The sequence below is a fragment of the Orcinus orca genome, chromosome 15, assembly GCF_937001465.1.
Source record: "Orcinus orca chromosome 15, mOrcOrc1.1, whole genome shotgun sequence".
Classification (NCBI taxonomy): domain Eukaryota; kingdom Metazoa; phylum Chordata; class Mammalia; order Artiodactyla; family Delphinidae; genus Orcinus; species Orcinus orca.
Genome location: NC_064573.1, coordinates 16,245,927 through 16,260,665, shown reverse-complemented (window position 1 = coordinate 16,260,665; position 14,739 = coordinate 16,245,927). Strand labels below are relative to the sequence as shown.

Below are 14,739 nucleotides of genomic sequence, written 5' to 3'. Positions count from 1 at the left end.
TGTCTGAAGGACACTGTCCTGTCTGATAATATGGTGTGTGACTATTTTAACTCATAGACAAGGTTATTGAGGACATTTGTAATACTGTGTTCGTTACTTTGAAATAATTCGTCTTCTCCTTATTCTTTGAGTCTGTCAGTGACTGAATATTTATTATCTTTGTGCTAGACATTGAGGGGTACCTGTTTTTCACTTATGCTTGGCAGTTTTTGTGGACCTAAAATTCTTTTAAAAGGTTGATTGCTTCTTCCCCTGTCTCTTATTGTTTTCACTTGATTTTATTTATTTATTTAGATTTTATTTTGGAATACACACTTGAACAGCCCTTAAGCTTGGGGCTGAGTGAGGATGGCAATCAAAGACAATTATGATTTGATTGATGGGTGAGATTAATCAAACTGGCAAAAATAGGTCCCCTAATTTCGTTAGCTAGTTAAAACATTTTTTTCTTTTAAATTTTTTGTTCCTAAACGGGAGGCCACACACTGAAGATGGAGCGATTTTCCCTGCGTGTGTGTGTGTGCCAGTGGAACTCTGTTTCCAAAGGAAATAAAGAACTTAATGGCTAGAAAGATTATGTAAGCTGAAAGGTATGCCTGTCAGAGAAAGAGAGAGTGAGTGAGAACGAGAAGACCAAACCAGGGCCCTGTCACTTACCCGGGACTGCAAATCCCGGGAGATGAGGCATCACCCACTGCAGGGCTGTTGCCATGAAAATTAGATTTTGAGCATGACACAGTACAGAAAGCTTTGATGACAAAGCCAGCAATAACCACCAGTTCAAGGCTGAGACCCATGGACTCCCCAGCGAGACTCAGCAGAGCATTTGTGGGTGAGGCACCCCAGCCCTCCCTGGCATCTGCCCAGAGCTGCAGGCCTCCTGCAGTTGCCCCATCCTAGGTATGGACCGCATCATAATTAAATCACCCTTTTGTCATGCTTGTGAACAATCTATATTTAGCTTGGCTGCTTTTTGTGGGGGAGGGGAGAAGTGTGGGCAGAGAACAAACTAAAAAGCAGTTTGTGAGCTCCAGATGAAGAGCACACCAGTAAGGGTCTAAACGGCCTCCCATTCTTGAGGCGAGGCTTGGTTATTTATTCAACAAATGTGCCCTGGAGCCCCTTGGGGGGCCACTTGGGAGCTGGGTGCTGGGGAGGCCAAGTGCCCATTGGTGCCCGGGCCCTCGGGCCGCATAGCATCTGCAGGGAGCTTCAGCCGATAGTAACCAAGGGAGCGTATAATAACCAAGCATGGGAATAACAACTGCATGGGTGGACAAGCCTTTTTTCCTTTTCTTTCACATGGTAGTTTCTAACATTTTCCAGTATGGCTGTTTTTGGTTAATTTGAAAGTTGTGGCCGACTCTAGGATAGTGGTTAGAAAACCTGCTTTAAAAAACCCTTTAAGGGCTTCCCTGGTGGCGCAGTGGTTCAGAGTCCGCCTGCCGATGCAGGGGACGCGGGTTCATGCCCCGGTCTGGGAAGATCCCACATGCCGCAGAGCGGCTGGGCCCGTGAGCCATGGCCGCTGAGCCTGCGCGTCCGGAGCCTGTGCTCCGCAACGGGAGAGGCCCGTGTACCGCAAAAAAAAAAAAAAAAAAAAAAAAAAAAAGACCTTTAAAACATCTTTCCCATAGAAAGCTATGCATTATTGTGCCTAGAAGGGTAAAAATCCACCACTGATCTATTAGAGCAGAATGAAAAGATGTTTCCTGGAAAAAAAAATTCTGCCCATCAGACATGTTTATCTCATCTCATGCATGTTGGAAGCCAGGCACATGCTCATCTATGGAGTAGCCCAGAATGAACGAATTATTCCACCTTCTAAGCGGTGTGGCAGCCTAGATACAGAGGCAAAGGGTTGAACTTGGGGCTGTACCGTTGACATGACACAAGTTCTGTCAGTTGCCAAATGGAGTCATGTTAAGTTACGTGACCTCCAACATTGAGCTCTCATCTTTGAAGTCAAAATTTATTTTAGCGACTTATGGATCCAAGCCTTGGAATGGCTTGTTACTATTTTGAAAGTATAGGTGAAATACTGAGAGGGATGGGTGAATGTGAACACGCGCAGAACAGTACATTTATGAGATGCCGTCCATACTTCCTGCACTTAACCCAGCATCCCTGAGAACGAGACATTGTGTTCCGCGTTTTTTAGGTCGTCAGGGCCACAAGTTCCCGTGCTGTGCTCGGGGGCAGGGAAGCTGTGGGAGGACTGCAGACACCTGCAGCTCACCAAGCGCTGAAGTAAAGGGTTGGAGGCCTCCCTTACCATTTGATGAGATTAACTGATAGCCATCATGACATCCGATTATTTCCAGTTTCAGGTGGCGGAACTAGAAAACAAACGTGGTGTGTCTTACTCCAGGGTGCATGCCCTCAATGACGTTGCTATGTTACCCTAAATCAAGTAAACCAAGGCAGCCATTAAAGAAGGAAAAAAATCCTATATTTGTCAAATGTGCGACTGTTAAATTTTTGTGAGCGTCTTCCACTTAATGATTTCTCATTTCCTGCAAGTCATTCAAAAATCGCTGTTTCGGACAGGTCCCGGGACCACCCTAATAAACAGCAACCAGTGCCTCCTTCCACCTTCCAATGTCAGTCCCCTTTGCCTGCTATGTTTCTTTTCTCTTTAGTGTTTGTCATCTGTATGTTTACCACCTGTTTCCCCTTGCTAGAGGGGAAAGTCCACAAAGGTAGGGGGTTCACATGTTTTCTTCCCTGGTGTATCTCAGGTGCCTAGGCCAGTGTCTGTGATGTAGTAGGTGCTTCTGAATGTACTGAGTGAAGGATCCGCAGAGGAAACCAGACACTTGAGCCTTGAGGGGCCGTGAGGGGAGCCACCGGGTGCCCTTGTGGTCCTGACTTGGGTAATCAGGAGGCTGTAATTTCTTCTGAGTCGTCCATACTTTGAGGTGAGTTGTCTGCAGGTGGCCTCGCCCCACCTTTAAGCATTAGTAGAATGGAATTGGCTGGGTGGCTCTCACGACCCTGAGGGGAAAGTCTCACCGCCGGCCTTTCTTACAGACTTTCTCCACAGGTCAGGGTCGAGCTTCCGTCTTCGGTCACACAGAGAGCTCTGCTCACTGGGGACTGGCTCCGTGGGGCTCCTTGCAAGCTGTTCCTCGACGTGGCGAGGGTTTTACCCATCGTGGGTTTTCCCTGCCTAATTGCCACTCTGGTTTTCAGCATCCAGCATGCTGTGGTTGCATGTTCCACTGTGGTCTTACTTAGCCTTAATCTTTTATTAATTGCCTCTCATTCAGATTCCCTCAGAGCAGATAAGCCTTCACTTTCGGCTTCCGCTCCATTACTATTGGATTTCTTGGTTTCAGCCATGACATGAGAAAAAGAACCAAGAAATTGTGAGTGAGGCTGTTGTATTTCCGTCCGATTTACCCCTCTCTTAGCGGTATTATGCTTGCAAATAATAGAGACGGCCACTGCCCAGCATGTGAATTCTGGGTGTTCCATGATTCGTCTAGTGCTATTTTCCAGTCTTTGTTTACCACGGAGCTGGAGGTTTACCCACCGCACCACACATCACCACCACACACCCCCGTGCCTAACCTGCCCTCGGGCCATCACTGTACCCTGTAAAGCAGTTACTTGTGGGAACCTACTGTGTGACCGAATGTCGTGTACGCAAGTGACCGGGCCATGGCCCTGTTCTCAAGGAGCTTCTAGGCCAGTCACAGTAGCGGACACGTAAGTAAACGACGGCTGTACTAGGCGGATTCTGCCAGCGGGCGTGGGGTTTGGCATTAAGAAGCCCTTCTCAGAGACAGTTGAGCTGCTCTTTCAGGTCGAGTGAGGGTCAAGTGCAGACCGGGTGGGATCAGGGCATTTCCAGCAGAGGAGAAAGGTCATGGTGTGATCGGAGAACTAAACGAAGTTCCCCCTTGGCTAAGTGTGGAAGGCACATGGAAGATGACCTCGGAGGGGCAAGCAGAGGCTAGAGCCAGGCAGACCTTGGATGCCACAGTCGTCTGGACTCTATCTTTGAGGTTACAAAGAACCAGTTTAGAGTGGGTGATTCCCATGTGTTTGGCTTGGGTGATTAGGTTAATACTTGGCTGCATTAAGAAGACTTGGAACAGAGGAGGTGAGGGCTTGCGGCTGGGGTGCATCATCACTGGGTTGGGATCACCAGAAGGGTCCCCTCTTTGCTTTTCTGGTGCTCAAGCTTAGGGTCCCGGCTGGAGTCAACGTGGCTGCCACTTAGCAGTTCATAGTCATGGAAAAGGAGCCGGATGTGAGCCCACCCAGTGAGCATTGTAGCATGAAAAGCAGTCAAAGGCCTTGAGGGGCTTCCCTGGTGGCGCAGTGGTTGAGAGTCCGCCTGCCGATGCAGGGGACGCGGGTTCGTGCCCCGGTCCGGGAAGATCCCACATGCCGCGGAGCAGCTGGGCCCGTGAGCCATGGCCGCTGAGCCTGCGCGTCCGGAGCCTGTGCTCCGCAACGGGAGAGGCCACAGCAGTGAGAGGCCCGTGTACCGCAAAAAAAAAAAGATAAGGCCTTGGGGAGCACCAACATATAAACTTGTTTCTCCAGTCTGGACGTCCCAGTCTGAGCTCTTTATGTGAAATCCGTGCACTTTTCCACACCTGCGGTTCTCTCCTGAATGAGCTGTATTCTAATCACCCTTAGAGCCTTGCTACACCCACCTGCAGTATCGCCTGGGAGCTTGTTAGGAATGCGAATTCTCGGGGCTCACCTCACACCTCCTTCATCAGAATGCATTTAAACACAATCCTCAGGTGATTGCTATGCATGGCAAAGTGCTGGAAGCCCTGCTGTAGAACACCTTTCCCAGTCACATAAAATCAGGGGGCTCGTTTCTTCTGTGTTCTCCATAGGAGGACCTAGTTGCCTTTTAAAATTTTCTCAAAATTACAGACTGTCGAATATATAGAGTGTAAATCTCATTAGCAGCTAATAAGCGGCCTCTGGCTAGAATGCAGCGCTTGCGCTCTCCGTGCTGTTTCTCGCATTCTGATCGCTCTGTGTTCATTTATAAAGAGGTTCGCTGCAAACAGGCATGCTACCTGCATGCTCACTTGCTTGGGGTCATCTAACACACTTTCCCCCCAATGACCCAGTGAAGAGAGAGATTGCATCTCACTTTTGTGGTGACACCGGCCACATCCCCAAGAAGCTTATATTTGATGTAATTATGAGCACTGTTGGATGGTACCTCCATCCATGTCAGCTGCACAGAAATTATATTCAATATCTTGTAATAACGTATAATGGAAGGGAGTCTGCAAAAGGATGTGTATATACATATACATTATATATATCACTGCATCGCTTTGCTCTACACCTGAAACTAACACAGTATTGTAAGTCAACTATACTTCAATGGAAAATGTTGAGGTTAATTACAGTGTATGTTTTCTCAATAATGTGCCTTTATTAAGGGCTGTTTAAGAGTTTGGTGTGTGAAAATTCACATCTACGATGAAGTTTACACATGTTTATTTTGAAAGGAAACCTTTTCATGCTTGGGGAAAAGATCAGCGATAGATGACAAAAGCATGAAAAAAGACAGTGAGAACTTGTACAGTTGGAATAAAAGTTTATAGTGGTGCATAAGGAGCTAGTGATACATTTTTAAAATTTATTTATTTTTCATTAATTTTTATTGGAGTGTAGTTGCTTTACAATGTTGTGTTAGTTCCTATTGTTACAGCAAAGTGAATCAGCTATATGTATACTTATATCCCCTCTCTTCTGGATTTCCTTCCCATTTAGGTCACCACAGAGCACTGAGTACAGTTCCTGGTGCTGTCCAGTAGATTCTCATTAGTTATCTATTTTATACATAGTATCAATAGTGTATATATGTCAATCCCAATCTCGTAATTCATCTCAGCCCCCTTTCCCCATTGGTGTCCATATGTTTGTTCTCTACATCTGTATCTCTATTTCTGCTTTGCAAATAAAATCATCTGTACCATTTTTCTAGATTCCACACATACACGTTCTCATACGATATTTGCTTTTCTCTTACTGACTTACTTCACTCTGTATGACAGTCTCTAGGTCCATCCACATCTCTGCAAGTGACCCAATTTCGTTCCTTTTTATGGCTGAGTAATATTCCACTGTATATGTGTATTACATCTTCTTTATCCATTCCTCTGTTGATGGACATTTAGGTTGCTTCCATGTCCTGGCTATTGTAAATAGTGCTGTAGTGAACGTTGGGGTGATGTGTCTTTTTCAAGTATGGTTTTCTCAGGGTATGTGCCCAGTAGTGGTATTGCTAGGTCATATGGTAGTTCTATTTTTAGTTTTTTAAAGAACCTCCATACTGTTCTCCATAGTGGTTGTATCAATTTACATTCCCACCAACAGTGCAAGAGGGTTCCCTTTTCTCCACACCCTCTCCATCATTTATTGTTTGTAGATTTTTTGATGATGGCCATTCTGACCCGTGTGAGGTGATACCTCATGGTAGTTTTGATTTGCATTTCTCTAATAATTAGTGATGTTGAGCATCCTTTCATGTGTTTGTTGGCAATCTGTATATCTTCTTTGGAGAAATGTCTATTGAGGTCTTCTGCCCATTTTTGGATTGGGTTGTTTGTTTTTGTTTTGATATTGAGCTGCATGAGCTGTTTGTATATTTTGGAGATTAATCCTTTGTCAATTGCTTCATTTGCAAATATTTTCTCCCATTCTGAGGGTTGTCTTTTCAACTTGTTTATGATATGCTTTGCTGTGCAAAAGCTTTTAATTTTAATTAGGTCCCATTTATTTATTTTTGTTTTTATTTTCATTACTCTAGGAGGTGGGTCAAAAAAGATCTTACTGTGATTTATGTCAAAGAGTGTTCTTCCTATGTTTTCCTCTAAGAGTTTTATACTGTCTAGCCTGAAATTTAGGTCTTTAATCCATTTTGAGTTTATTTTTGTGTATGGTGATAGGGAGTGTTCTAATTTCATTCTTTCACATGTAGCTGTACAGTTTTCCCAGCACCACTTATTGAAGAGGCCGTCTTTTCTCCATTGTATATTTTTGCCTCCTTTGTCATAGATTAGGTGACTATAGGTGCATGGGTTTATCTCTGGGCTTTCTGTCCTATTCCATTGATCTATATTTCTGTTTTTGTGCCGGTACCATACTGCCTTGATTACTGTACCTTTGTAGTATCATCTGAAGTCAGGGAGCCTGATTCCTCCAGCTCCGTTTTTCTTTCTCAAGATTGCTTTGGCTATTTGGGGATTTTTGTATTTCCACACAAATTGTAAAATTTTTTGTTCTAGTTCTGTGAAAAATGCCATTGGTAATTTGATAGAGATTGCATTGAATCTGTAGATTGCTTTGGGTAGTATAGTCATTTTCACAATATTGATTCTTCCAATCCAAGAATATGGTATATCTCTCCATCTGTTTGGGTCATCTTTGTTTTCTTTCATCCGTATCTTATAGTTTTCTGTGTACAGGTCTTTTGCCTCCTTAGGTAGGTTTATTCCTAGGTGTTTTATTCTTCTTGTTGCAATGGTAAATGGGATTGTTTCCTTGATTTCTCTTTGTGATCTTTCATTGTTAGTGTATAGGAATGCAAGAGATTTCTGTGTATTGATTTTGTATCCTGTGACTTTACTAAATTCATTGATTAGCTCTAGTTGTTTTCTGGTGACGTCTTTAGAATTTTCTATGCATAGTATCATGTCATCTGCAAACAGTGACAGTTTTACTTCTTCTTTTCCAATTTGGATTCCTTTTATTTCTTTTTCTTCTCTGATTGCCGTGGCTAGGACTTCCAAAATTATGTTGAATAATAGTGGCGAGAGTGGACATCCTTGTCTTTTTCGTGATCTTAGAGGAAATGCTTTCAGTTTTTCACCATTGAGAATTATCTTTGCTGTGGGTTTGTCATATATGGCCTTTATTATGTTGATGTAGTTTCCCTCTATGCCCACTTTCTGGAGAGTTTTTATCATAAATGGGTGTTGAATTAATGATACATTTTAAAAGTATGAACTCCCTTTCCTGTTTATAAGTGGTTATCAACAGTGTAATCAGGTAGCTGGAATTAACTGTTCTGTTATTTTCTCCCTTAGTCCTCAAACATTAATACTTTTTGTGTCCTTTAGATTTGAATATTTAAGTTTCTCACACAAGAGTGTGTGAATTCCATAAGTCATTTGTTAAAAAGTTTTTGCTTTTGTTAATCGTAAGTGACTTATAATGTTAGTTTGGGGTATTAGGTAATATTGCTGAAAATGAGGTTCGCTGTGAAGCTTTTTTTTTTTTTCATTTTCTTATTTCTTTGCATTTACTTGAGCTCATAACTCAGAACAGTTTAGGAAATGACCCTGTGGCTCCCACCCTGTGGAAAAGTGAAGAAAATGAAGGAAGTGTAAGAAAATGAGATTTGCACAGAAAATACATTCTGTGTCTAGTTGATCAGTATCAGGTATGTGTTGAGAATTCCATGTTTTGGCAACTCAGGCAAGACAAAGTTTCCAAATGTGTGACCCTGGGAAGAAGTTACCCTATCATATGATGAGTAGGAAGTCAAGCAACGGAGAGATACTTATTCAGGGCGTGTTCTCTGCACAGTTCCATGGAGAATGCAGACTTGCGCAAGAAGTAGACAGTGGCTATAAGTGACTTGCGGCTAGTTTAAGAGTGTAATATTAAGATTTACACACTTGAAAAAGGACAAACAATACAGAAAGGCACGTGAGTCAGCAGCAGAGGAGTGGCCTCAGTAGTCATGACTTAGGAACGCAGAGCACAGAGAGGCTGGTTATTATAGGGTGGTTTGTTCTGGGAAGATGAGGAGGAGGTGCTGGCTGCCTGGAGCCTGGAAGGATCGAGGATTTCCACAGGGGGAAGAGGAGAGAACAGAAGGGATCTCCGACAAATGAGTGTGCACCAGGGGTGAGTGGGCTGAAAACTTTGAAGGTGGTAGATAGGCATATTTGGGGAATCAAACACATGTGGCTGTTACTGACAAGGAGGTTTAATTGGATTCTGCACTTATCGCCTAATAGAAATTCTGAAGCATAGGGCAAAAGTAAAACAAAGATCCTGTGTTGTGTTTAAGTGTGCCAGAGTTCTGACCTCCATAGTTATTATGGGAAAGGCACGTTTTATTCTACGTAAATTGTCTTAATCTGTCCCTTGTGTTCTTACCCCATGATTATTTAACACTTTCTCCTTTAGTGTCGCAGGGACAGGGAGAAACACATATATCCATAAAACAAAGTCATCTAGGGCTTCCCTGGTGGCGCAGTGGTTGAGAGTCTGCCTGCCGATGCAGGGGACACGGGTTTGAGCCCAAGCGTCCGGAGCCTGTGCTCCGCAACGGGAGAGGCCCCAACAGTGAGAGGCCCGTGTACCGCAAGAAAAAAACAACAAAAAACAAAGTCATCTAGTAGCATAAACTGTAACACCCTTACAAGGTGGGGGTGGTGTGGGTAGGAAACACACCTTCTGTAATTCTAGAACCTACCCCAGGCTCTCTTTAGAAGTCCTTTGGTATCTAGTCTCATCCAACTTGGTAACTTAAGGGAGGATTTAAAAATATCTGAACGCAAGGAGAAATCTCCTGGGTGTATCCAACTCTTCACACTGGTGAGGAAGTCAATCAAGATTTTTAATGCTGATGAAGGCTTCATTTCTTCTGTACATTCCCTTCTTGACAACATATGGGTCCTGGAGATCCGAATGTGAGTACCTACCATGTATTTATCTGCGTAACTGGGAAAAAAATATGTGCTCCATGACATTCATCTTCCTGCCATTGGGGTGGAGCTTTATCATAACCCAGCCCTCTTTCTATTGCTCATAGTTTTTTCTTCCTGCCATAATGCTGTGAAGCATAATTGATGGTGCCTCTCTTTTAAAATTCTATTCTAAAAACCCTATGGTGATACAGTACAGAACTCGCCGTAATGGGAAGGTCAAGTGTCTAGTGGTTTGTTTGTGTGTTTAACAGTCTTGAAGATAAAACTTTAAATATTTGGCCAATTATTTAAGAGTTGAGGGGATGTTTTTGTTTCCCTGAGCAATTCTAGGATTTCACACGCAGTTTTTTGCGCTTTTGAGAGCAGTGTGAACGTGCTGGGCAGGGCGGCATCTGTAGTAAACATATTTTAACTATTATTCTGCAACCTAATACGGGCCCATAATCCCATGCAGTTCGAAAATCCAAAAAGCCCTGGAAAGAAAACATTGTTGTAGGTTTGTAGGAAACTAACTCATTTGGTGGCAAAATCTGACCTCAGTGGACTTGGGAGTATTTCTGGTTTTATCTAAAACACTTAAGATAAGTATTTTTCCATGTTGGCTGTGGGTCCTGCCCCCAGGCCCCTACTGGGAATGTTATGCAGTAATTGGAATAGTTAGGACCATCTAAAATGAGAAAAAAATCAGAGTTCTGGAACACATTTGGCCGCAAGTGTTTCCAATAAAGGGTGGCTTGTTTCCTAAAGCTGCCATATGAAGTACCACAAACAGGGTGGCTTAAAATGTAGAAATGAATTGTCTCACAGTTCTGGGGGCTACGGAGCTGAAATCAAGGTGTTGGTGGGGTCATGCTATCCCCGGGCTCTAGGGGAAACTTCCTCTTCTCTCTGGTGTTGGAGCAGTCCGTAGCATCCCTCCGGTCACGTGGCAATCTTTTCCCTGTGTCTTCATTCCTGTGCGCATGTCTGCGCAAATTTCCCCTCTCCTGAGAGCACAGTCATGTTGGATTGGAGTCCAACCTAATGAACTCATTTTCACTTGACTACCTCTGTAAAGACCCTTTTTTCTAATAAGGTCACATTCTAAGGCTCTGGAGCTTCATATCGTTTGGAGGGGACACAGTGGAGCCCGTAACCCAGGGAATGGTTTCACAAGGAGCTGCTCCATTCTTGCTGCATTCAGACCAGCGCTGATTTCAAGACCCTTGCCTCCTGACTTTCCTGGTGCCCTGACAGCTGCTTCACTGAATGGCTGTCACTCGGGAGCTGTCTATTCAGACTTGAGAAGTTGCCACATCTCATGTTAACCTCTTGTAGGGCAGGAATCCCTTCCCCTCAGAGAATCTTGCCCGTGAGAAGAAAGATTCTTGCATTGAAAACTGGACTGGGGGGCTTCCCTGGTGGCTCAGTGGTTGAGAGTCCGCCTGCCGATGCAGGGGACGGGGGTTCGTGCCCCGGTCCGGGAGGATCCCACATGCCGCAGAGCGGCTGGGCCCGTGAGCCATGGCCGCTGGGCCTGCGTGTCCGGAGCCTGTGCTCCGCAACGGGAGAGGCCACAACAGTGAGAGGCCCGTGTACCGCAGGAAAAAAAAAAAAAAGAAAACTGGACTGGGTACCTTTGGCACTACCATCACTCCCATCCCTGAGAAGTCTAGAAGGTTCCTACCTGCGTTAAAGGAAGGATTGTGCAGAAAGTCTTTAGGACAGTGCTTGGCACGTAGTAAACCCTTAGGTAGAGAGGTCGCTATTGGTGTGCATAGGAGCTGTTGACCTGTCTCCTGGGCTGTCCTTGGATTCCTCTTCTCTCCACCACTTGCCCTGTATACCCAGGAATATTGGTCCCATAAGGCTGCTCTCGGCATAGTTGTTGTTTACTTATCTGCACGGCAGCTCCTTCTTCGAGACCTTTGTTCCTGAGCGCCGAGCCCTGCAGGTCTCAGCAGTGTCCATCGCTGCTGTTGAGGGCCCCTGAGAACCTCCGAACCTGCGCCCGCCTTCAGTCCTCGCACCCAGAGCATGCAGTGACAGTAGACGTCGAACGCAGGCTGTGCTCTGGACACCCACGGCTCTTCCACAGTTAATTAAAAGCATCTTTTTCTCCCTGTTTAGTTAATAAAGGCTGAATTCCCTGAGTAGTTCTGTGCCTTAGAATTTGCCCTCTTTTCTAGTTCCACACAGCTCAGTGTTGATTCCACTTTGGCATCAAGGTCAGAGTTCCTCTGCTTGAGCAGCGTTGCTTCTTTTGCACCCTAAGAGCACAGGTGAGATGAGCCGAGGAATGGGCTTCAGTGTTAGAGTGATGACTTTGGAAGTCTGTTCCTGTACTTGGTGATTTCCGTGTGATAATATGTCTGCGTACCTGTTTTTTTAGGCTACCGACTTTATAAGTTGGGGGAGTGGAGGGAGCTAGTTTATTTTAAAAAAGAAAGAAAGAAAGAAAGAAAGAAAGAAATATAATTGAGCAGTTACAAAGGTATCTTCACAAGAAGTTTGAATTGGCTAGACTTCTCTAACTATGAGGGAAGTAGATGAGTGGGTATCAGTGCCCACCAGACTCATGTCAGGAAAGAGAGACGGGTGAGGTAATCACGTCTCAGAATTTGTCCCCTTGCCTTATTTCCTTCAGAACTGAGTTCCTGATAGGCTCTTATAATTACAGGGTACTTGCAACTGTCCTCTTATTACAAGACGGTGTTTTTAAAACATAGACAAGAACTGACTTGCCTTTACTCAGCTGCCCCACCGCACCGCATTGAACTAATAAACAAAGTGATGCTGATTGTAAATTGTAAATACAGGTAGGCCTTGTAAGTTGCCCTTTCTATGACCCCAGTAAATGTGGGCAGTGTCAAGCGGTCAGAGAAAGCCCACCCAGAGAGGCAGAGTCTTGGGCTCCCAGTAGATACGAGCTGTCTGTACCCTCCTCCCATCCTCTCAGGAGTGATGGCCTGGGTAGTGGAGACAAGTACTGAGTTGAATGAGCTCATTCTCCTGGATCCTGGAGAAAGAAAGAGGAAAAGACAGAGTCTCAGTGGTTCCCAAAGCGGGGTGCCCAAATGAGCAAATTGTTAGAAATGCAGATTATCAGGTTCTACCTCGGATCTGAATCAAAAACTCTGGGGGTGGGCCCAGCAATCTGTGTTTTAACCAGCCCTCCAGGTGATTCTGATGCCTGCCACAGCGAGAGAACCTCTGCACGGGAATTCCTTACGTCTGCAGGCCTTCTGCAGGCAGTCCAGCCACCGTGGTGATGCCGTGTGCTGGAATCCACACGTCTGCACTGCAGCAGAATCCTTGTCTTAGTGCACGTACAACGGGGAGGGTGTATGGAGGTATTCCGAGTTGTTCTAGTTAATCATTACTGTGAGCAAACACCATCAGAGTGTAGGTCCTGCCAAGTGAATGTAAGAATGAAACCCTCAACAGGTACTTGGAAGAAGGTGAGCAGTAGCCTGTTTTAAGAAGGGGGAGGGGCACTGATGGGGAATATTCGAATGTTTCCATGATATAGATTTGTGGTTACCGAGGAGCAGGGAAGCATTGGGAGTTGGGGATTAACAGACACAAACTATTATATGTATGTATAACTGAATCACTTTGCTGTACACCAGAAACTAACAGAACATGGTAAATCAACTGTACTTCAATGGAAAAAAAAGTTCCAATGATAAATCTATTCAACCTCATAATTTGTCGTAGGATTCGTAGTCTCAGTGACACAAGACTTCTGATGTGGTGACTTTGCCTGTGCCCCACGTAGATTGCCTTCTCTGGCCTGGATAGTTAATAGATTGAGCACATGTCCTTTCTCTTTCTGCTAGAGGATAGAGTACATATTGCGTAAACAGTAGAACTGGACTCTGTGGTTTTCAAAGAACGTCTTTAGGGAAGATTTAGCATTTAGGTCCCACAGTCATTTCAGATCCAGAGGACTCCTAAGATTCAAACCCGTTGTCAACCAGCCCAGGATTCTTTTGCCAGGGTGGGGCCTGGAGGAAAATATTGGCAGAGGGTGTGGCTCTCCTTTCTGATGGTGATATGGGAGAGCCATGCACAGTGAACTCTTCCTTGATAGCTATTTCTGCATCTGTTATTAACACATTTGCCCCGTCTGTAGAGCTCCTGCCTGACCTGCCTCTTGGAATTCCTGTCCGTTTTACTTCTGTAGCGTTGTAGAAGTTTATTACCCTTTGTGCTAAACAATTTGCATAAATATTTTCCAGCTGATAACCCTTCTCTAGGCAGGAATTACGATAAGTCTGTGGAGCATTTGGTAAATGAATATACAAGTATATTAGGCATAACTTGGTCTTTGTTTGAAAACTTACAGCTTTGAGGTTATATTAATTATTCCAGTTAAATAGTTAAGATCAGTAAAAGCTGATAATGAAATAAGAAGTTAGTTGTGTGGTAAATTTGAAAGTGTACATATATTATACTGATTCTGTATTGTCCTGTGGATATATTTCCCATTGGACAGTCTTCTGGGACCTTTTTTTAATGAATTAAATGCACACAGGTAAATTTATTGACAAAGACCAAATGCTCTTTTAACTAACAATAGTAGGACTTGTGTGTTTGTGTATATGTATGTGCGTGTATTTAAAAACACTTGTTTTACAGATAAAATCTCTGTTCGTGAAACCATGTCTGTGGGGCTGTGGTGGGAGGTAATGCGGAAATGATTCATTATACAGATTTTTGTTTAGTCAGCGCTTTTAAGGACTATTTAAAGTTTATATAAAGTGAACGTGAGCTCTACATAGTCTTGGTGTGAGTACCTGTATATACTCCTGCGGTTTTAGTTATCCTGAGTCCTTAAAGTAGGTATCCTATGGGTTCGGATCCTACTACTTTATGCTGGACTAGTCCTCGGAAGGTAACAAACATGACTACTCGAGTAAAGGTTGAAGAAAGTGAGTAAAAGTACCTCTGAAGGACTTCCCTGGTGGTCCAGTGATAAAGAATCTGCCTTACGATTCAGGGGACACGGGTTCGATCCCTGGTCAGGGAACTAAGATCC

General features: G+C 44.2%; 1 protein-coding gene across 6 annotated transcripts in view; it reads left to right on the top strand.

Annotated features, from left to right (window-relative positions):
• Positions 1-14,739, top strand: part of NEDD4L (NEDD4 like E3 ubiquitin protein ligase) — a 344,838-nt gene that overhangs the window by 167,238 nt on the left and 162,861 nt on the right. Inside the window, exon 1 of one of the 6 annotated variants that reach the window (XM_033424923.2) lies at positions 8,760-8,907. The exons of the other annotated variants lie outside the window; for them this stretch is intronic. Coding sequence (XP_033280814.1) covers positions 8,891-8,907 — 17 coding nt within the window. The 5' untranslated portion in view covers positions 8,760-8,890. Of the gene's footprint in view, positions 1-8,759; positions 8,908-14,739 lie in introns of those variants that run through there. 6 annotated transcript variants of the gene reach the window in all.